Source organism: Rhamphochromis longiceps, linkage group LG1 (genome assembly GCF_057381845.1).
Source record: "Rhamphochromis longiceps isolate RC_006_pf linkage group LG1, R_longiceps_female_GT1.1, whole genome shotgun sequence".
Taxonomy (NCBI): Eukaryota; Metazoa; Chordata; class Actinopteri; order Cichliformes; family Cichlidae; genus Rhamphochromis; species Rhamphochromis longiceps.
In genome coordinates, this window is record NC_140557.1 from 6764083 (window position 1) to 6785716 (window position 21634).

At 38.0% G+C, this 21634-nt stretch overlaps 1 protein-coding gene across 3 annotated transcripts in view; it reads left to right on the plus strand.

Moving 5' to 3' along the window:
• Nucleotides 1-5645: 5645 nt before the first annotated feature.
• mctp2b (multiple C2 domains, transmembrane 2b) overlaps nucleotides 5646-21634 on the plus strand; it is a 44784-nt gene continuing 28795 nt past the window's right edge. For all 3 annotated transcript variants that reach the window (XM_085416483.1, XM_085416569.1, XM_085416656.1), the window contains exons 1-2: nucleotides 5646-5803; nucleotides 15626-16187. In XM_085416483.1, coding sequence (XP_085272609.1) covers nucleotides 15675-16187 — 513 coding nt within the window. In that variant the 5' untranslated portion in view covers nucleotides 5646-5803; nucleotides 15626-15674. The remainder of the gene's footprint in view (nucleotides 5804-15625; nucleotides 16188-21634) is intronic.

The window sequence follows — 21634 nt, forward strand, 5'->3', positions numbered from 1 at the left end:
GTCTGTTTGCCTTACAGCTGAAATGCAGTGGCCTGGGTTCGAGTCGGATCTCTGGAGACCTTTGCACCCTCTCCCCCTCTTTCCTGTCTACTCATCACTGTTAAACTATCAAATAAAGCCCAAAACCCCCCAAAATAAATGTGAGAAGAAGACAACTCCTCTCTAGAAAAGGTTTATTGATTAGTTAATAAATATATATATATATATATATATATATATATATATATATATATATATATATATATATATATATATATATATATATATATATATATATCCCTGTAAAAAAGATTTAGGAAAATGGATGCATTATAAAGAAAGATAAAACTGCTGAAACTTTTTAAAAAGCTGCTGAACACATGCACATCAACTCCTGCTTGGCTGATGGTGTTAGGTGATAAAACACAATGTCATAGATCAGAAAACAAAGCGGAACTCTTTAGAGGAATTTGTTCTTAAATCTGTTATCGTATATATGTACCTTTGACTCCCATACCAGTGTCTTTTGATAGAGTATTTATCTGTTTTGGTCTTTATTAAATAAGTAACTTGTGCCTAATGATGGTTACACACTTAAGGCCATGTGTCTTTGTGAGATTAAGATTTTTTTTTTAAAATATACGTTGTATATATCTGAGATAACCATGGATGAAGACAGTTAATATAAATATTACTTTAATGGCACTGAATCCATACAATAAGAGACACATTGAATTCTTGTACTGAGAGAAATCTTACCTCCAGAGAGATGGGAATTTACTGAATGACTTTATGACTGAGCAGAAGATGATTAAACCTGAGAAAATGCAACATGTGGGTAAGTACAAGGTAGCGCATGTGGTGAGAAGCAAAAGCTGCAAAAGACTAACCACAGTGCTTCCACTGAATGAGAGCATGGCTGGAAAATGTAACAGCTTTGACTCTGCAATGAAAGACGGATACAAAAAAAGAGCAAAGTGAAAGTTTTTTTTTGAAATTTTAAGTCTGTGGAAAGATGTCATTCTAAATAAAGAAATTACAAAACAGCTTGCAAACCAACCATGACATCTTTCCACAGACTTAAAATATAAACGTACTATCAATTACAACCTAGTGGCAATTTCAGCTTCCTTTTACATCATCTTTATGATTCAATTCTGTCATAATCAATTGAGTCTGATTTTGCTTTTCAAAATGAAAACCCAATATGTGTTGAAACAGCAATTTTCATTTTTAAAACATTCTGAAATAATTGAAAGAGTATATCACATATGGACAAATTCGACGGGCCATTAATTTGAAAGGCGAAATCACATGAAATTTACATGGTTTTACTGTCGGGTTGGATACTGTTGATCTAAAGTGGAATTATCCTGTGGAAACAGCATCTTTCAATTTAAGAGCATTTTGAAATCGTTAAACGAGTAGGTCGTCTACGGGCAATTTGAAAATACTTTTATTTTGGAAGGCAAAATCAGAGTGACTTGATCTTAACATCGTATCTCTGTGGGGTTGTATACTGTTGATTTAAAGTGAAATTATTCTGTGGAAACAGAAAATTTCCTTTTTAGAGCATTCCGAAATCACTGAAAGTTAGGTAAGTTATTGGCATTTTCAACAGGCCATTATTTTGGAAGGCAAAATCAGAATGACTTGAAATTGAAGTAGTACCATGGTGTGGATGTACACTTTTGATCTAACATGGATTCATCCTGTGGAAAGAGCAAGTTTCATTTTTAGAGCGTTCTGAATTCTTTAAAAGAGTAGGTCGTATATCGGCAATTTGAAAAGTCTTTTATTTTGGAAGGCAACATCAGACTGATTTGATATTGATATGGTATCACTGTGGGGTTGGATACTATTGATCTAAAGTGGAATTATGCTGTGGAAACAGCAATTTTCCATCTTAGAGCATTTTGAATTCGCTCCAAGAGTAAGTCATATATGGGCAAATTGAAAAAGCTTTTATTTTGAAAAGCAAAATCAGACTGACTTGAAATTGACATGGTAACATCGTGAGGTTGTATACTGTTGATCTAAAGTGGAATTACCCTGTGGAAACTGAAATCTTCCTTTTTAGAGCATTCTGAAATCACTGAAAGTTAGGTAAATTATGGGCATTTTCAACAGGCCATTATTTTGGAAGGCATAATCAGAATTACTTGAAATTGATATGGTAACATCGTGAGGTTGTATACTGTTGACCTAAAGTGAAATTATCCTGTGGAAACAGCAATTTTCACTTTTAGAGCATTTTGAAATCTTTAAAAGAGTAGGTCGTATCTTGGCAATTTGAAAAGTCTTTTATTTTGGAAGGCAAAATCAGAATGACTTGATATTAATATGGTATCACTGTGGGGCTGTATACTGTTGATCTGGAGTAGAATTATCCTGTGGAAACACGAAATTTCCATTTTAGAGCATTTTGAAATCACTGAAAGTTAGGTCAATTGTGGACAATTTGAAAAGGCTTTTACTTTGGAAGGCAAAATCAGAATGACTTGATATTAATATGGTATCACTGTGGGGCTGTATACTGTTGATCTAAAGTGGAATTACCCTGTGGAAACAGGAAATTTCCATTTTAGAGCATTTTGAAATCACTGAAAGTTAGGTCAATTATGGACAATTTAAAAAGGCTTTTATTTTGGAAGGCATAATCAGAATGACTTGATATTGATATGGTATCACTGTGGGGCTGTATACTGTTGATCTAAGGTGGAATTACCCTGTGGAAACAGGAATTTTCCATTTTAGAGCATTTTGAAATTGTTCCAGGATCAAGTCAGATATGGGCATTTTGAAAATGCTTTTATTTTTGAAAGCAAAATCAGAATGACTTGACATTGATGTGGTAACATCGTGAGGTTGTATACTGTTGACCTAAAGTGAAATTATCCTGTGGAAACAGCAATTTTCACTTTTAGAGCATTTTGAAATCTTTAAAAGAGTAGGTCGTATCTTGGCAATTTGAAAAGTCTTTTATTTTGGAAGGCATAATCAGAATGACTTGATATTGATATGGTAACATCGTGAGGCTGTATACTGTTGATCTAAGGTGGAATTACCCTGTGGAAACAGGAATTTTCCTTTTTAGAGAATTTTGAAATCACTGAAAGTTAGGTCAATTATGGACAATTTGAAAAGGCTTTTATTTTTGAGAGCAAAATCAGAATGACTTGATATTGATATGGTATCACTGTGGGGCTGTATACTGTTGATCTAAAGTGGAATTACCCTGTGGAAACAGGAATGTGCCATTTTAGAGCATTTTGAAATTGTTCCAGGAGCAACTCAGATATGGGCAGTTTGAAAATGCTTTTATTTTTTAAAGCAATATCAGAATGTTTTGATATTGATATGGTAACATCGTGAGGTTGTATACTGTTGATCTGGAGTGGAATTACCCTGTGGAAACAGGAAATTTCCATTTTAAAACATTTTGAAATCACTGAAAGTTAGGTCAATTATGGACAATTGAAAAAGGCTTTTATTTTGGAAGGCATAATCAGAATGACTTGATATTGATATGGTATCACTGTGGGGCTGTATACTGTTGATCTAAGGTGGAATTACCCTGTGGAAACAAGAATTTTTCATTTTAGAGCATTTTGAATCGTTAGAAGATTAAGTCAATTATGGACAATTTCAAAGGGCCATTACTATGAAAGGCAAAATCAGACTGACTTGATATTGATATGGTATCACTGTAAAAAGACTGTGGTTGGAAAGTGTTGATATAAAGTTCAAATAGTATTTGGAAATACGACTTTTGCTTTTAAGAGCATTATTAAGTCATTGAAAGAGTAGTTCAAAAATGAAGATTCACATGGCTTTTACTTTGAAATCCAAAATAAGATGGCCTTGATAGTGACAGGGCACAATTAGGGTACAAGGCTGTGTCATATAGATCTAACATTAGAGTTTGTAAAAAAAAAAAGAAGCCTAAATTATATGTTATTATGTTCTTAACATATCTGTTAATTCACTCGAAGTTGGCTTTTATTTTGAAATCCGGTTTCCACATCCATTCCCGTAATACTTTGAATACACAGGGAACGTAAAACAAACTGGAGGCTGGCTTGACTGCAAGTCTCGAATTGGAGGCTGGCTTGACACAAGTTACTATTTCTATGTTTCTTTGACACCAGTAATAAAATAGCTACATGGACTGGTTCTTATATAGCGCTTTTCTACTCATCTGAGCACTCAAAGCGCTTTACACAACTTGTGCATTCACCCATGCATACCCATTCGCACAAGCACATTTTTCTTAGTGCATCATAGCTAACATTCACACACATTCATACTGCGATGGATGCATCGGAGAGCAATTTGGTTAGTATCTTGCCCAAGGATATTTGGCATACAGACTAGGGGAAGCCAGTCGAACCACCAACCTTCCGATCAGTAGATGACATGCTCTACCACCTGAGCTACAGCCACCCCGATATGTGTCTGGTACCTGGCTTCACGTGGCCAATGAATTGTAAATTACAATTGTGAAAGAAGCTGTGATGCTGATGGGAATGCAGCAGCGACGTGAAAACAGAAAATACAGAAAAAAGAAACTGCTCAAAAGCATTTAGGGCTGGCAGCAAGAGACATAGCAAAATCATAAACATTAGCAGTAAAGTACTTAATAATAATGGATTACATTTATATAGCGCTTTTCGAAACCCTCAAAGCGCTTATACAATTCCACTATTCATTCGCTCTAACACACTGGTGGAGGCAAGCTACAGTTGTAGCCACAGCTGCCCTGGGGCAGACTGCCATATCGCGCCATCGGCCTCTCTGGCCATCACCAGTAGTTCTTGCCCAAGAACACAACGACCGAAACTGTCCGAGCCGGGGCTCGAACCGGCAACCTTCGATCACAGGACGAACTGCCAACTCTTGAGCCACGATCGCCCCCACTTAATGTTAATATTTCGTCTTTGTTGAATAACTACATTATGCCAATTAAATAGCAGTTGAAAGTGAGACTGTTATGACTGTGATTTTAACAAGGTAAAACGATTCAGTTAATATGAAACGAGTAAATGAACAGAGTAGTCATATGAGAAGTGTGCAGCTTTTTTTCTTTTTAGCTCAGAGAAATCCACAATGGGCAACGACCTCAGTTACTCGGGGGTGGACGAGGGACGGATTAAATGTGCCAAGGTTAATGAGAATTATGAGAGCAAACAGATGTTTGAGGGAAGGATTAGTTTAAGATCCACAAAAAGCTGCCTAGCCAAAAAAAATTATTATTTTAATTTTAATGGTGGCTATAGCCTACTGTATCGGTAAGATGAATGCATCTTCATCTGAGCATATCTGCACATACATTTTGCTGTTATCTGAAGGCATTTCAACAAATGTTTTGACACACTTAACCACAGCCATAACCACATTTTATTTGAGTGATTTCGGGGTGTGTGACACGAACAAAACGAATGTAAAATGACATTCAATATGTTTCACTGCTGAAGACAAATACTTTAAAACTTACAGAAATGCAGATAACCTCTGTAAAAATATGTTTCAAAATACCCATGTATTTTTTTCAGGTTATGTATTTCATTCTCCTTTAATGTGCAGATGGACAGTGCACGCGGTCCTCGGAAGAGCTTTTATTTTGAAGAGCCCATAAGCCGCTTTGTTGTGTCATAGCTGATATTTGATGCTAAAAGGGAGAGGAGGAGGAGGAAGTGTGTCAGAGCCAGAAATTGCAATCGATGTGCACAACTGTTGCTGTTTTGTAATTCCAGCTACACTGAAATGAGTTGAATAAGGATAAATACCTTGGAGGTTTCCAGCAGCGGGCGGGGAAAAACAGGTAAATATGACTTTCTGTTTTTCCTTTTATTCTCTTTTCCTGGCGAGAAGCAGAAAGTTACCTGCTGGGGTCTTCGAGGTGCGGCTAGTCAGGTGAGCCTTCTTCCTGTCCGGCAACATTACTCCTGGTGGTCAGATGAGAAGTCACCTTCGAGCTGTCAGTTTGCCACGTGGGAATCTTTAGTTTATGAGTCTTTAAAGAAGGGTAACAGAGAACTCCTTTCAAGCATCTGACAATTACGGTAAATGTTTGTTCTTTCTCACGAATTGAAACATGTTGTTACATTTCATTTTAAATGATTTTTAATAGAGAGATAACATTTTCATCAGTTCGGCATTGATATCAAGGAAGAAATGGTTTCAGTGGTACTTTTAATGAATCATGGTCACCTCCCAGTGCTCCTGCAAGACGCTGCTGGACAAGCCTCATGTTGTCAGGGTGACACGGATGGTTACATAGTGTCTTGCATGGAGCTACATGGTAAAGGCTTGCATATAAAATGCACTATATGAAGAATACTGTTGTTGATGACATTTTACCAACGCTGATTGAATTTCGAAAACTTACTAGGTTCATACCGGCTTAACTGCTGTAGACCGACATACATCTTTATGGTTAGTATACATAGTAACAATACTTAAGCTTTCAGCTTTTATGTTGACTATTATATGTCTGAAATGTAGTCTACTGAATCTGTAAATGTTTTTTTTTTGTCGTTTTGTCTGTATTTTCTGCAGTCACTGTCTTGCCTCATATTAAAGCATAGGAACCACAAACTGTGAAATAGACTCGTTTCAGGAAATGGCTTGTCCTGTTCAGCAAGAGACGTCCGTGATGCAGTTACTCAACACAACACATCAGCTGAAGGGAAGAAAAAAGCATTAGAGGCTTCAAAGAGCATTGATGGATGTGACCTTTTGTAACTTGCATCAGTACTTTAGAACGTATACACACAGAGGGAATGGGGGTGGTAAATTAAGGGAAACTGAAAGTGTCTTGCTAAGGGGCACCACATTCTGCAGGAAGAGGTTTAGTGCAGGTTTTGTGTTCCAAGTCTCTGGATCTCTGCTTTAAAGACTGAGCAACTTTCTTCTAAAGTATATCTAGTATTTGTGATTAACACTGTCAATACAGTGTCTTCACTGTCATTTTAGTACAAAATCTCCCACAGGTGCTAAAATGGATTGAGATCTGACGATCTGATTTCCTCATGTCATACTCTCCAAACCATTCATTGAGTTGTGTCGTGGAGTGGGGGAATTGAATTATTTCCTCAGGATAATGTTAATTAGTCAGAAATTTGGTTTGTGTTTAGGCTTCAGAATGCACTGTGTGCAGTTGTGCATGCTTTTCTTGCAACCACTGATGCATGTGTGAGCTTGCTTTAGCTTTTGTACTAACACTGAGTGATCCCTTTTGTATAAGAAATCATGCCAATCAGACAGGATGCCTTTCTAGTACGTACTAGTATCAAAGGATGATTTTCATACACACCTTGGCATTAGTCATATTGCAAAGGGTTTTTTCATGGACAGTAAAAGTGCTTTCACGTACATGTACCCACTTTCAGGTTTGTTTAACAATGCGACCTTAAACCATTGCCTGTTTATTTCCTGTTTATTGCGATCTAGAACAGTTTTTTAAGCAATCTTGCTGAATGTCTCGCTATCTAATATAGTCAAAAAAGTGACTTAAAAGGAGGCTGGTGAGGAAGGTTTTGGGACATGTTTATCTGTATGATGGACAGTTGGCCTCAGCATGTCCTTGAACTGAGCTGGCTTCGTGCAAAAGCCTTCATGTGGACCCTGACTGTTCTGGCTCTAATGATGTGTTGTACAAGGATAGGCAATACAAGCTTTAACTTGGTGAGACATGGCAGGCAGAAAGAGTGGATTTTTTTCCCATGTACTTGCTCCGTAACATTTTAGGATAGTGAAAAGAAAATGTTCAAAATGTGCATTTAGGCGTTTAATTTGCTATACTTTGTCTGTTGGAAATTCATGCAGATGAATATACAATAACTACTGAATTTGCATGTTTAAGCATAAAAATCTAGTGAAATTAAAGAAATGACACTTCACTGTGACTATCATAAGGTAAATAATGGTTTATGTATTTCAGCCACTTCACATGTACTACTTTGCTTGAACTTTGGAGTTCCTTATTTGTGCAGTATAACTATATGGTGCCTTAAAGTGCTTGCTAGACTTTTTTTTTTTTTTTAAATTCATGAAGGTGTGTCCTCCAATTAATTTCCAATCCTCTGATTAGATTTATTTTTTTAATAAATAAATAAATCTCCTTTTTGTAAGCTCCATCTAATGTGTAAAGAAGGATTAGTGATTTGCCAGAGCATTAATCAAGGGCACAATGACTGCAGACTTGACCAGTATGTTTCTGATGGTGGGGAAACAGGAACCCCCCCCCCTCCTCCCAAGTTGGTTTTTAGAGCTCACAGCTGAGCTGATCTGCAGCTAATTATCAATGAGACATCAGGTCTTCAAACTACAGTCAACGGTGACAGTGCCCATACTGTATAAATGAATCAAATAACAAAACCACCTTACTTCAAAGGTCATGATACTTACCATGACTGTCATGAGGTAAATAATGGTTTATGTATTTCAGCCACTTCTCATTTATTACTTTGTTGGAACTTTATACTGCACAAATTAGGAACTGTAAAGTACAGTACATTATCCAATATCTTTTTATTTATTTATATATTTATTTATTTAGGAAGGGCATATTGATTCAGGACCGAGCCTTAGTTTTTTGCATCATGCGGTTAGCCTTACTTTAGTTATACATACATGTATTTTAGCCCATACAACCAACCAGCCTTCTGGATCCTGCAGGGTGGCTGTGAAATGTAAGAAAAATTCTTCAATAGTCTTCTGAGAAACTTTTCATAGTACAAAAATCCCCCCTATTCTGATGAAGCATCTTGCCTTTCATCAGAGTCTATTCTTGCCAAATGAAGAAGTGGGCCTCATCTTTTTTTTAAAAATTTCTAATGATTTGCTGTTTTCCAGTGGTAACAGTGGCTGGACTGTCAGTTGAAAGCTATGTCGTATCCTGCTCTGTTGAGCATGATTATAGCTTTTTGGGGGCTTCTTTACAGCCCCAATTCCAAAAAGATGGGACACTGAAATTTATTACACCTGAGAAAAACCTGAGAAAATATACTGTTTTTATTCAAACTAAGGTGATTTTGAATTTAATGGCAACAATATATAACCTCAAAAAAAGTTGGGACAAGTATAACAAAAAAGATGTTTACAGAGGGAACTCCAAACTTTCTGGAGATTGTTAGCTGCCAAACTCAAGTATAATTTATTTTTCTTCTCTTCCTGCATTTTTACTGTTTAAAAATTTGACATGTTGTATTCTGTTGTGTATTTGGAAAAAAGTGGGTTTGTGTAAATCATTGCAGTTGTTGTGTTTTTGAAACTATACTTAATTCATGCCCTAAGTTACACTAACACCATTTTCGAGTCAAATCACATGATCAATGCCCTACATTGCAATGTTCTGCACACATGGTCTTTTTCTCCCATTACTCTTTTAAGCCCATCACGCTCTTGAAATCTCCTTTGATTCCATTAATAATTTTGCTCGAGATGAAGTTTGATCCTGAAATTAGCTGATATTCTAACTTAGGCTTTGTAGTGAAACATCCTGCCAATAAAATGCAGTGACGTGAAAGTGATGCAGGCTATCAGCCCTGTTGGCAGTCATGCACGTTAATCGGTTGGTCTGTGATGACCAATAAAGCAGTAATGCGACATATATCATTCCAGGTTCCTGTTTTTTGAAAGAGGACCATCTGGAATATTTAGTATTTAAAGTTATGATTTAAAAAAAATCTTCATACATGTAGTGAATTCAAAATGTCAATTGAATTGAAAAAGTGGATTGAAAAGTCCATATGATGTGAATTTACTGGAAAGTTACCACAGTGAGTGGCCATAATGTGATCTACCTTCCTCATATTCTGTACAGGCAGCACACTCACCAAATGGAGTATTTCTACTAGTAATGCCGTGTCTGAAATGGACTGTTTCCTGCTACGTGCCATTCTGTGGCCAAAAATTTGGGCGATAATCAGACCTGATAATCCCAACTTTGGTCCCTGAGGGCAGTGGAAACGAGCTGTAAACACGAACTGACATATCAGAATCAGAATACTTTATTGATCCCTGGGGGAAATTATTTTTTGTTACAGTGCTCCATTTTAAACCAACATTAAGACAAGACAGACAATACGCTAACTAAGAATAGTACAATATATACATATATATACATACATACATACATAAGTCACTTATAAATAAATATTTGGAAAAGAAACATGTGTAGCTGTAGCAGCAAACAGTGTGTTAAGTGGATGCGTTGTACAGGGAGATGGCCACAGGCAGGAATGATTTCCTGTGTCGTTCAGTGGTGCTTTTCGGTAATCTCAGTCTCTCACTGAACGAGCTCCTGTGACTGACCAACATGTCATGGAGTGGGTGGGAGGTGTTATCCAACATTGTCTTTATCTTGGACAGCATCCGCCTCTCCGACACCACCTTGAGGGAGTCCAGCTCCATCCCCACAACATTGCTGGCCTTACGGATCAGTTTATTAAGTCTGTTGGCATCTGCGACCCTCAGCCTGCTCCCCCAGCATGCAACAGCATAGAGGATCGCACTGGCCACCACAGACTCATAGAAAATCCTCAGCATTTTCTGGCAGATGTTGAAGGACCTCAGTCGCCTCAAAAAATAGAGACGACTCTGGCCCTTCCTGTAAAGTGCTGTGGTGTTTTTAGCCCAGTCCAGTTTATTGTCAATGTGTACTCCAAGGTATTTATAGTCCTCCACAATGTCAATATTGTGTATTTTCTTCTTAAAAGATTGAAATGACTGAGTTAGTTCACAGTGCGTTTCTGTCACTCACAGCTAAGTTTATCTGTAGCTAAAGCAAAGACTTCAAACTACAGTCAACAGTGACAGCGCCTTTAGGTGTATAAATTAATCAAATGAAAAACCACCTTGCTTCAACGTCATGAAACTTGCTGTGACTATCATTAGATAAATACAGTTTTATGTATTTCAAACACTTCTCATTTACTGCTTTGTTTGAACTTTGGATTTCCCATTGTGCAATATAAAGTAGGGTATAATCTTACATTATATGGTCCCTTCAGGTGCTTGCTAGTGTGTGCCCACGTGAGACACAGATTACAATTAATCAGTCAGTTACTGTAGTTCCAAATACTCCTGATAGCATTTAGTTATGTGTCTACAGAATCAATTTCTTCCATTCCAACTTATCCAGCACAATGGGCAAGATCAAAGACCCAAAGAATGTTATGCTTTCGGCCTAATTTTCTACTAAGGCTACATGACAACTTTAACTGCATTGAGGGGCAAATGGACTGGGTCATGTACTGTAAAATATTGGATTCAGCCAGAATACTGAAGCTCTATTGTGGGTCTTCCAGCTTGACGATGACCCAAAACATACCATGGCAATAAAGGAGAGGCTAAAGAAGAAAATTAAGGTCACTGCAGTGGCCTAGTAGCTGTGGAAATCTGTGGAGAGAGTTGCTAAGTGGCAGACAAGAAACCTTAAAGATTGAGAGTTTTTGTAAAGAGGAGTGGTTATATCTTTCCTGAGATGGGTGGAAACCTGGTGACCAGCATCGAGAGCAGTCTTACCGCTGTGCTTGCCAACAAGGGCTTTTCCACTAAGTACTAAGCCATGTTTTGCTTGGGGATCTAATACTTAGTCATTATCAGTGACATGCAAATCAACTTTTATGTAATGTGTTTTTTTTGGGAGAAGTATTTTTAGTTGATTATCTCTCTTTCTAAATTTTAAACTACCATAAAAACGAGTAATAATAATAATAATGGATTGCATTTATATAGCGCTTTTCTAGGCACCCAAAGTGCTTTACAATTCCACTATTCATTCACTCTCACATTCACACACTGGTGGAGGCAGTTACAGTTGTAGCCACAGCTGCCCTGGGGTAGACTGACAGAAGCGAGGCTGCCATATCGCGCCATCGGCCCCTCTGACAAGGCCCTCTGTTGGCCTTGTCTTGCCCAAGGACACAACGACCAGAACAGAAAGAACAGGGGGATCGAACTGGCAACCTTCCGGTTACAGATGAGCTTCCCAATCCCCTGAGCCATGGTCACCCACGGTCGTGCATGTTTAATTCTTTGCAAGTGAACATAAACTAAATTCAGCAGGGGATCCCATAATTATTTCCTGCACTGAAGGAAATAAAACTGATAATCTAAGTTGAGGAGAACATACGCCCACTGGTGTTGAGTAAACAGATGCACACTCAGTGATATACGTGTTGCTGAACATAAGGCAAGGGGATGCCTCTGGCAGACTTTTGACCGACAATTGAGACGCACACATGCAAATTTGCTAGAGGAAAGTAAGATGGCATGAGACCTTTTAACATACTGTGTTGATTTTTATAAATGCAAGGAGTAGAACTATTGAACGTATCACAAACACAATATGTTATTTCTGAAGTTGGAGGAAGAAACCAGATTTCACACATGTCTAGAACAAATTGGATAAGAGTCACTGACTGGGCAGTTTCAGTCTCAGTGTTTCAGTTGCATGACTTAATTCTAGAGATTAGATGATCATAAATAATCTGAAGCTAAGCTTTTTGATAACATGATGTTATGGTGTTGAGTGATTGCGATATGGAATGTAAGTGCGAACAACTGTTTCAACTCTAAACATAATATTTTGGTTCTTTGTTAGATCTAGTGTATATTGATAAGAGCAGCAAGTTTGGAATCCCTACACAAACTATAGAGCATTTCCTTAAATAGTCTGTTGGCTTTCTTCCTCTTGTGTGTGGTTTGAAAAGGGGAGAGGTGAAAGTAAAAGTCAAAAACATAATGCATATTTTTGGCCTACAAAAACATACCTCCATTATGATCACGCTCTGCTTACTACCTGTGGGAGATATACGTCCCAGCTGCTGTCAAGCTGCCATCAAGGACTCATGCTTTTCTGGTTCAATTTTCTCATAGCCAGGCAGGTGACAAACAATAAAAATGAGTTGTTGTAGTCTAATACCTGGAGAAACAACTTCAGCTAACCAGTAGGAAACATTCTTGTGGAAATGATAACCTCTTATGATATTTAACATCTTCTATTCATGTTCCATGAATATGTTTTGCTTTGCTGTCGATGCCTGAGATTACATCCTCCATAATAATATGACGTCTGCCATCTCCGCCTCTCACCCTACACTTCCCTTTACCTGCTGATAGCATGACAGGTCGTTGGCCGTAGTTGATGACAATACAAAGTGAGAAGCTGCTAAGAGGATTATCAGGTTTTGTCAGAAGCAAAGGGCTGGTAATGTTTCTTTTTTTTTATATATTTAATTGATCATTTAGAGCTTAAGCATGAATGACACATCACAGTATGCATTCTGTGCTTTGTCTTCCCTGTCTTTGTTTCTTCAAAAAAGCTGTAAGTTTGCAGTGGCTAACCTGTAAATGAATGACAGATGAGACACACACACACACTCATTCATACAGGAACAAGCTATTAAAAAAACTATGTAGTAGCTGAAGTCGGCCCTCCAAAAGATATACAGCCGAGCTGTAATGTAAAGCTGTCAGAATAGTCTCCTTCCGGGTGAGAATAGTTGTCGTCTTCAGTTAGAGGTGTGACTATGATAGATGGGGCTTTATTTATAGTTGAAATTATTTTTGTCTACTTCCTTTTATTCCGAGAAGCATTTAAAAAATCTTGACGTGCAATATTAACCTACATCTGTAAACTGTTTTTTCTACTTTTTTTTTTCTGCAGTGAATCTAATGACTAGATTGTTTTCATGAGGCTGAAAAAAGGAGTGGCAAAATTCTAAATTTACCGGTAAATGCACACCACAAAAAGTATGCCTGCTTTCTGTTCAAAGACTTGTGTATTGTTAAGGTATTGTCCTTTGACCTTTTAATTTCCCAAGAGATTTCTTCCTGATAGCAGAGAGACCTGGTCAGTGGAAGTGAGCTCATAACAATCATTTTACTGGCAAAACTGACTTTGCATGATTTGATGATTTCTTCTTTTTTTTTTTTCTTCTTTCTTTTTTCCCTAATGCATTATTATAATATAATGTTATAATTTCCCTTAAATGAAATAACAGATACAGATATCTGAAAAAATAAGTCGTTAAGTCACATGGAATATGACATGTAGACAAAGATGAGGCAAACAAGTAAGTGTGTGTGTGTGTGTGTGCCTGTGCCCAACTTTGTTTCTGTGCACCTGCTCATAATGTATTGTTAGAATGGGGAGCCAAGAGAGTATGGAAATTAAATCAACACAATAAATGAAACGATGAACAGATAAATGCATGAATGAAGTAATTAAAGAAAGAAGTAAGCAAAATGAACACAAGTTATAAAGGTATTGTTACTACAGTGTATTGTGTCTATTTGCATGTGTTTTTGTTAGATGCAGTGCCTTGTCTCTGCACCCATGAACAAAAGAAAACATATTAACATTATTTGTAACTCACAGCATTTGAGTAGACTAAATTTCTGTGTTAAAAAGCCCCTCTTTGTCAACATTATATTGGAGTGCACACGTGAGTTTGCATTATTAATTGCAGTTGTTCCAGCTTCCTCTTCTGTTATATAATTGCTGCAGGTTGTTTAATTTCTGGGTCACCATTATAAGCATATTTTATGGCACTAAAGGCCTCTGATAGATAATGTGTGTATTAGGGCTGCCACGATTAGTCGACTAGTCACGATTACGTCGACTATCAAAATCGTCGACGCGTCGTTTGAAGCTTTGTAAGATCACAAAAGACGCAGGAATAAGTAGTAGGATTTAAGAGTGTAATAACAGACTGAAACAGAAGATGGCAGCACTGCATGTACAAGGATGCCAGCTGCCGTTAAACCCCGAAGAAGAAGGAGCTTTGTCCCAGAATTCATAGCGCAGCCCAGCTCAGTTGTCAACAATGGCGGCAGCTAGTTAGTTTTAATATTACTCTTATTATTCTTTCTGGGTCACAAAATAAACGTTTAACATATTTTCAGGCGAGAATGTAGCTGTGTAAACCTCAAATATCGGCTCAGTTTATCAAGACACCACATACTTTCAAAAGCGCTCCGACGTTTTCGAAGAGGTCTGTTAGTCACTAGCTCGATAGCTAGCCGGGGGCCAGGCTCACTAGAACCCGTGAGAACACCGGACTCCCCGCAAATTGTTTTCAAACCCACCGCTGTCTTTCGCTACTCAGGTTAAATATATATAAGTCACTTAGATAACTTAAAAATGTTATTGTTTGGCTTTTTTTTGTAGTATTTTATTTGTTCCTGAGTAAATCGGTTTGGCTGAGATTAAAGTTATAGTTTTTACACAGCTGAATAAACGTCAAGCAGACAGCTGATTATCAGAAGTGTGAGATGCTCGAGAATATACTCCGGTGTCCTGTTATATTTTAGATAGCAAGGAGTTTATTAAACTTCACCGAAACAATCTGCAAATGTCATTAAAATTTAATAAACTATCATCTTGTCTTTATTTTAAAGACAAGATGCTGTAAGCTTAAAGCTGTATATTTGAATATTTGACATTAAAGATCGCCACCAAATCTTTATAGAAATGATTACAGTAATTCACTGTGCATTTTGTTCTTTAATGTGTTTTAATCCTTGTGATTATTTGTTCCTGTAGTTGATGAAATGTACTAAATGCAGTTTGAGCTTAGCTACAGATATGCTTCAATGACTGACTCCTCTCATTCTCTTTTTTTCACAATAGGTGCCAGTGATGTCCAAATCTTAGACACAGACTAAACCTTGCATCCATCATGGAGAAGAAGCCAGGCATGATGCAGCATCTCCGGCAGAAGATTCTGCCACATTTCAAGCGGGGCAAGGATCCCTTAAACAAGTTGGCTGTCCAGCTTGACCACAATCGGATGAGCTCCTCCGTTCCTGACGTAAGGAACGTGAAGCAGGATTACCCCCACGTCTCCTCCAGAGTGCCTTTTCAGCAGTACAATAGTCCCAGTTATAGCGATCCTTCCACACCGCTTGACAGGCCTCCTACGGGTCCTGTAGGAGGTGGGAGGAGTGTAAACCTTAGAGCAGGTAGTGGAAGAATAGGGAGGAGTGAAAACAGACTGAGCGTGCCTACAAACTGCACAAACCGTTCTTCTTCCCAGGAATCATTTAACAGTCTTTGTGGAGAAGAGACATCTTCCCGGGAGACACACCAACCTGGACGAGGCATGGAGCCCGAGGAACTTGCACTACCAGAGATGATGACTGTTTACACTCCAGACAGTGCAGCTGTGGATGATTCCCTGGACAGCTCGCAGGTAAAGAAAATACTTTTGAAATAACCTAGCAGATTGGGCATCTCCACATACGGAATATTCATATAATGTTTCACATAAGGATTGAACCTTCTGGGACACTAGCACTGACGACTTGCATTTTTATTTTAAATATTCACTCATATTTTGACTTTGTAGTTCCTGTTATATCTAATACTTTGACACCAAAATTAACTGACAAGTCAGCATTTTTTTCCCCCCTGCAACACACAGTAAAAAAAACATGTTGTACATTGGCGGGGTTGAGGTATCAGGTGTATTTACACTTGACTTGCAAAGTTTAACTTGGAAGAGCTGGATATGGTTGCAAATCGAGGTCCATCCTAAATCAATAGTCTACAGTAGAACTGTGCAAACACTGCTTCTGGTGGATTCACGTCTTTGTTAAAAAGACAAGGATGTAGGCTGTGAGTGCCAAACAGAGTCACATTTAAAACTATTGTTTGTTGTTTTGTTTTTTCTTTCTTTCTTGAAGTTAAGAGACAAGATCGATTAGATTTAACCAATTATTTTATAAATTGTCTTCCACATTAAACGTTTTTGTTTGCTTGCTTTTTGGGACAAGTGTAAATAAGTGTAATTTATGGTATGAACTATCCATCTTGCTACACATTCCTGTTTATTGCTCCAATGATTTCATATTAAAAGAGATTTGCCCTAATTGATAGAAGTTACATTTGTTCAAGTTATAAATCTTTCTCAGACTGAGGCCTTTACACACTGCGTAAAATTTAAGCGAATATTTTGTGTTCATTTTAAAATATTTTTTGAACTTTGACTCATTTACACCAACCGTGTAGTTTCACAGGGCAAAACTGGCACACCAGTACCGAATACACAATTTTATCCCAGCTAAACTCTGGTTCAGTGGTCTCCTCGCAATGACTTTTGTGCCTCCTCAGATGTGGTCTTAACTCTACCAACAAGACCTCAAACTGACATCCTGAAATATATATGAAAGCATTGGAAACCCTGAAGTTCTCCTTGCTGTTGCCTTCTTGTGAGAATCACCTAACTACTCAAAACAAACATACACCATAATCCGGTCTTGTGATGATGTGATGAATCCTGCTTCCGGGCCCAAACTACTCTGCGTTTAAGAAGGCTGTTGTGTTTTTAACATGTTTTAATGCTTTGCATCTTGTTCTATTAAATCTCAACAATCCCCTAAAAACAGTCAGTGATAACTGTTGGCCTCTGGGTTTTATTACCGCTAATCATTTTAAAGCTCAGTTTTTAAAACCTTACGCTGTAACTACAGCCCAGGCAGTATATTAATGACTAACCTCATATTGTGGATGGATTATCTCAGTTGTTCTCCTGACTGTAGTTTGGTCCGTTTGCATCCTGCCATGCGATTGCATTTGTTCCTAACCATCGGGAACCCTCACGTTAACTTTTATCAAGTGGAAAAATGTTAGCGTTCATCCTCCTGCTTCACTGTTTATATTTTGCTAACATAGCAAAACTAGCTGTGTTACTAGTAATCACATTATATACCAGCTAGCCAAACTTCAGTAACCCTATAAAACCTCACTGCTGTTTACTTTCCTGGCTTAATTTATGTCAGAAGTAGTAACAGAGCTGTACGTCTTAATTTATTTCAGAGATCCCTCAGTCAGAACATGCTATATTATATTAGATGGAAACTAGCGAGCTAACTTCTAACTCTGTTAAATTTCATAAATTCTGTTTTCATGGATGCCTGGATGTTAAACTTAATTTTCACACCTGGTAGAGCAGCAACACTGATCATTTTATTACAGATGAAAGAATTTAGACAGTTATTCAACTCTCAGTGATGCCGCAGTGATCATTTGACTTGGGGACCTGCAGCATAGTTTGGGCCCAAACGCAGCTAATGACGTCAGACCTAAAGACTGGATACCCCCTCCACCAACCTTTACACCTGGCACATTGCAGTCAAGTACTGTTGTACTGGCAACCGCCAAACACGGGACAAACATGTAATTTGTCACGCTACAGAACACTTCTGCACTGAGTCTTTGCTCCACAGCATCCAGTGCTTTGCATTGCATTTCTTGATGTAAGGTGTGGATGCAGCTGCTTGGCCATGGAAACGTATTCCATAAAGCTCTCTGTGCAGTGTTCTTGAGCTAATCTGAAGGCCACATGAGGTTTGGAGGTCTGTAGCGATGGACTCTGCAGAAAGTTGGCACACTGTGTTCCTCAACATTTGCTGATCTGGCTCTGAGATTTTATGTACTGTACCAGTTTGTGGCTGAAATGCTGTCGTTCCCAGGCACTTCCACTTTGTCATAATACCACCAACTGAAGTGAATGATTTTAAGGATCTGGATTGATATTAGTTCATATATATTACTGTGGCTTTATTTTGTGTTTTATCTCAGATGTGTAATTATAATCAGGATAAACACTACAGAAGGAGACTATTGGCTGTTTTTATTGCCAATTAAAAATGTCACTTATACATCTGGCACCTGGTGTCAGATAGAATCAGTTGTAAACCTCATCTCCTTCCTCATTCCATTCTCTGTTAAAATGACCCGGAGGTGGATTTTTGATCTACGTCTCTCAAGTACAGCTGCTACTCGCATTTCTAGCATAACAGTGATGTGTAAATAATAGGGCTGCACGATTAATCGTTAGAAAATCGCGATCTCGATTCATACTTATGTGCGATCTCATTTCCAAATGACAACGATTAAAAAAGAAAAGAAAAAGAGAGACGACGATTGTACCTCATTTTGATCCGGGACGTAATCTGCATGAAAACAAGCGCTCACTCTTCCTGCTCAACAAATGACAAGGGCGGAGCCTTATACCACGTGATACAGAAGCTGTGCCGTGTGATGCTAAAATTAGCAGGTAAAAAAACAACGGAGAGCACGTCAGGGATGACGAGAAAGTGACAGGAGAAAATCCGTCCCGGTCAACCACCCAAACATTAATAACAGGAACCTTATACAGCGCTTCCCTATACCCGTCGAACTCCCGCAGGCACAAAGAAATTACGGAGGCTATTACTTATCACCTGACCAAAGATATGGCTCCCATCAACACTGTGCAAAACGAGGGATTTAGGAAAATGATCAACACCCTAGACAAACGCTACACAATGCCGTCCCGCAACTATTTTTCTATTGTTGCACTACCTGCTCTATACACGCAGTGTCGAGCAATGGTGGAGACGGAATTTCAAGCAGTACAACATTTTGCGGCAACAACAAAACGTGAGACATTTGTTGTTTTTATGTTCAGTCTCAACTGTTACGAAGTTGATGTGCAGTTAATAAGTGCAATAAATATTTATACTGGAAAAGAAAATCGTGAGAGAATCGTGATCTCAATTCTAAGCCAAAAAATCGTGCAGCCCTAGTAAATAACATTGTATGTATTGAAGATAACCCTTTACAGCAAATCATCAGAATCAGAATCAGAATACTTTATTGATCCCTGGGGGAAATTATGAACATGTCAGGCTTTGCATTCTTCTCGTAATCAAGGGCAGGCTTTGTTTGTCAGATCATGGTTAGAATGACTTTCAACAGGTTTTGTGTAGATTGCATGCTTTACATGACATGACGCACAAATGCAAGCTGACTTGAAATTCCGAATGTTTAATTTTCATTTGAACAATAACATTGGGCGTAGCCTTGGCTTTATTTTCTTCGTCATGCAAAGTGGACACCAATGAATGTGCAAGCAGATTAATGCTGTAGTTCTTGTTGACATGCAGAGGACGACCCAGACAACTAGGAAGTCATAGCCTCTTTTTACAGCTTTGACAGGCTTGTTTGCTACACAGGCTAAATGAATTACTCTTGTAGAAGTTCATAGGCTACTAAATACCTTTTTATTCAATGGTTTAAGCAACAAATAAAGTAAAAATTAATTGTGAATCATGTTCATTTTGACTTCTTTCCACTAAGCTATACTTTCTTCCTGGTTTCACTATCAGTGGTTTAGACAAGTGTGGTTAGAGAGGGCAGCAGGACAGGTGTATAACATGTTGGCTGACAGTTTTACACACACACACACACACACACACACACACACACACACACACACACACACACACACACACACACCCCTTATCCTAAACAAAACCATAACCTAATCGTAACCCTGACATTTAAAACCACGTTTTGAGCCTCAGAAATCCCTTCAGACTCGTATGGACAGGCATTTTGTCCCCATAAGTGACTGTTGGTCCTCACAAATATAGAGGCATGCTAATTTTCTGTTCTCACAAACATGCCTAAACGTGTGTGTGTGTGTGTGTGTGGGGGGGGGGTTGATAAAAAGAAGTTGCAGTTTGGTATGGTAATCTTTGAATAATGCGTTACCATCAACATGTTGTGAAACTTTTAAGTAAGTAACAGGAAATGACCTAAAAAATCATCACCCAGTAAAATGTTTCATCTTCCTGTTGGTGTTGTAGTAACATATCAGTGTTTTGTTTTGTTTTTTGTTTTTTATAGATGCTCTTTATATTTATCTGATTGACTGAGGTGATATTTGTAGTTTCCGCCAGTGGGATTTTGATTTCGAATCTTTACGCTTTGTAGTTTGCAGCACAGGATGCTGATCTTTAGAACCTGACCATTTTCTCAGCAGGCAGATATTATCTGCTGATATTAGCCATTTGGTGGTCTGTTGTGTGAGGAAAATATAAGAACTGATTATTAACTGATTAATTCAAGATGGAATTAATTGAAATGGAAGAAACACCCTTCAACTACATTATGAGAGTGGCTGTTGCATAGTTTGTCCATCAGAGGGTGCTCTGCAACTTCCCTTTTTGCAACACCTGGTTGATACACCACAACAAAACAACTAGCTGATTGAGATCTGAGTCAGGTGTAAGCGTAAATGAATAACAGCACATAAGAAACATTAAGAAATCTGTGCTTTTGTGTTTAAACCTCAACTGGCTTTACATTTTGATTGCTATTAAGCATTCAAGGCTAATGCAGCCTTGAATGCTGATTAAGCGCAAGCTGATACATGCTGATATTAGCATATTACAAAGCCCATATTTCAACTAGCACATTTATTTCTATGTCTGCTGGTTATAAATGGATTTGCATTAAGTTTTACCAGAGGTGGGTTTTGCCTGGATATGATCAACAGCTAAGGTCTACCTGTATCTGGATCAGGATCTGATGTAAGAAAACTGATATAAGAAAAATAGAAGAAATGAGAGACCCGCTGTCTTTCTTAGTCATCTTATTTTCCGTCATCACTGAGGTTTCAGATCAGTCAAAAAAACTGTTTTGAATTTGGTGAAAGCAACAATGCACAGTGTGAAAACTAACCGTTTGTTTTCTCAGGGCCCCCAGGGTGGTTTTAAAACCACATCAAAGAATATCAAGAATAGTAAAGTGCTTTTTATTTTAATTCTTGTCATGTCCCATTGTGCAACTGTTGTTGTCAACTGAACA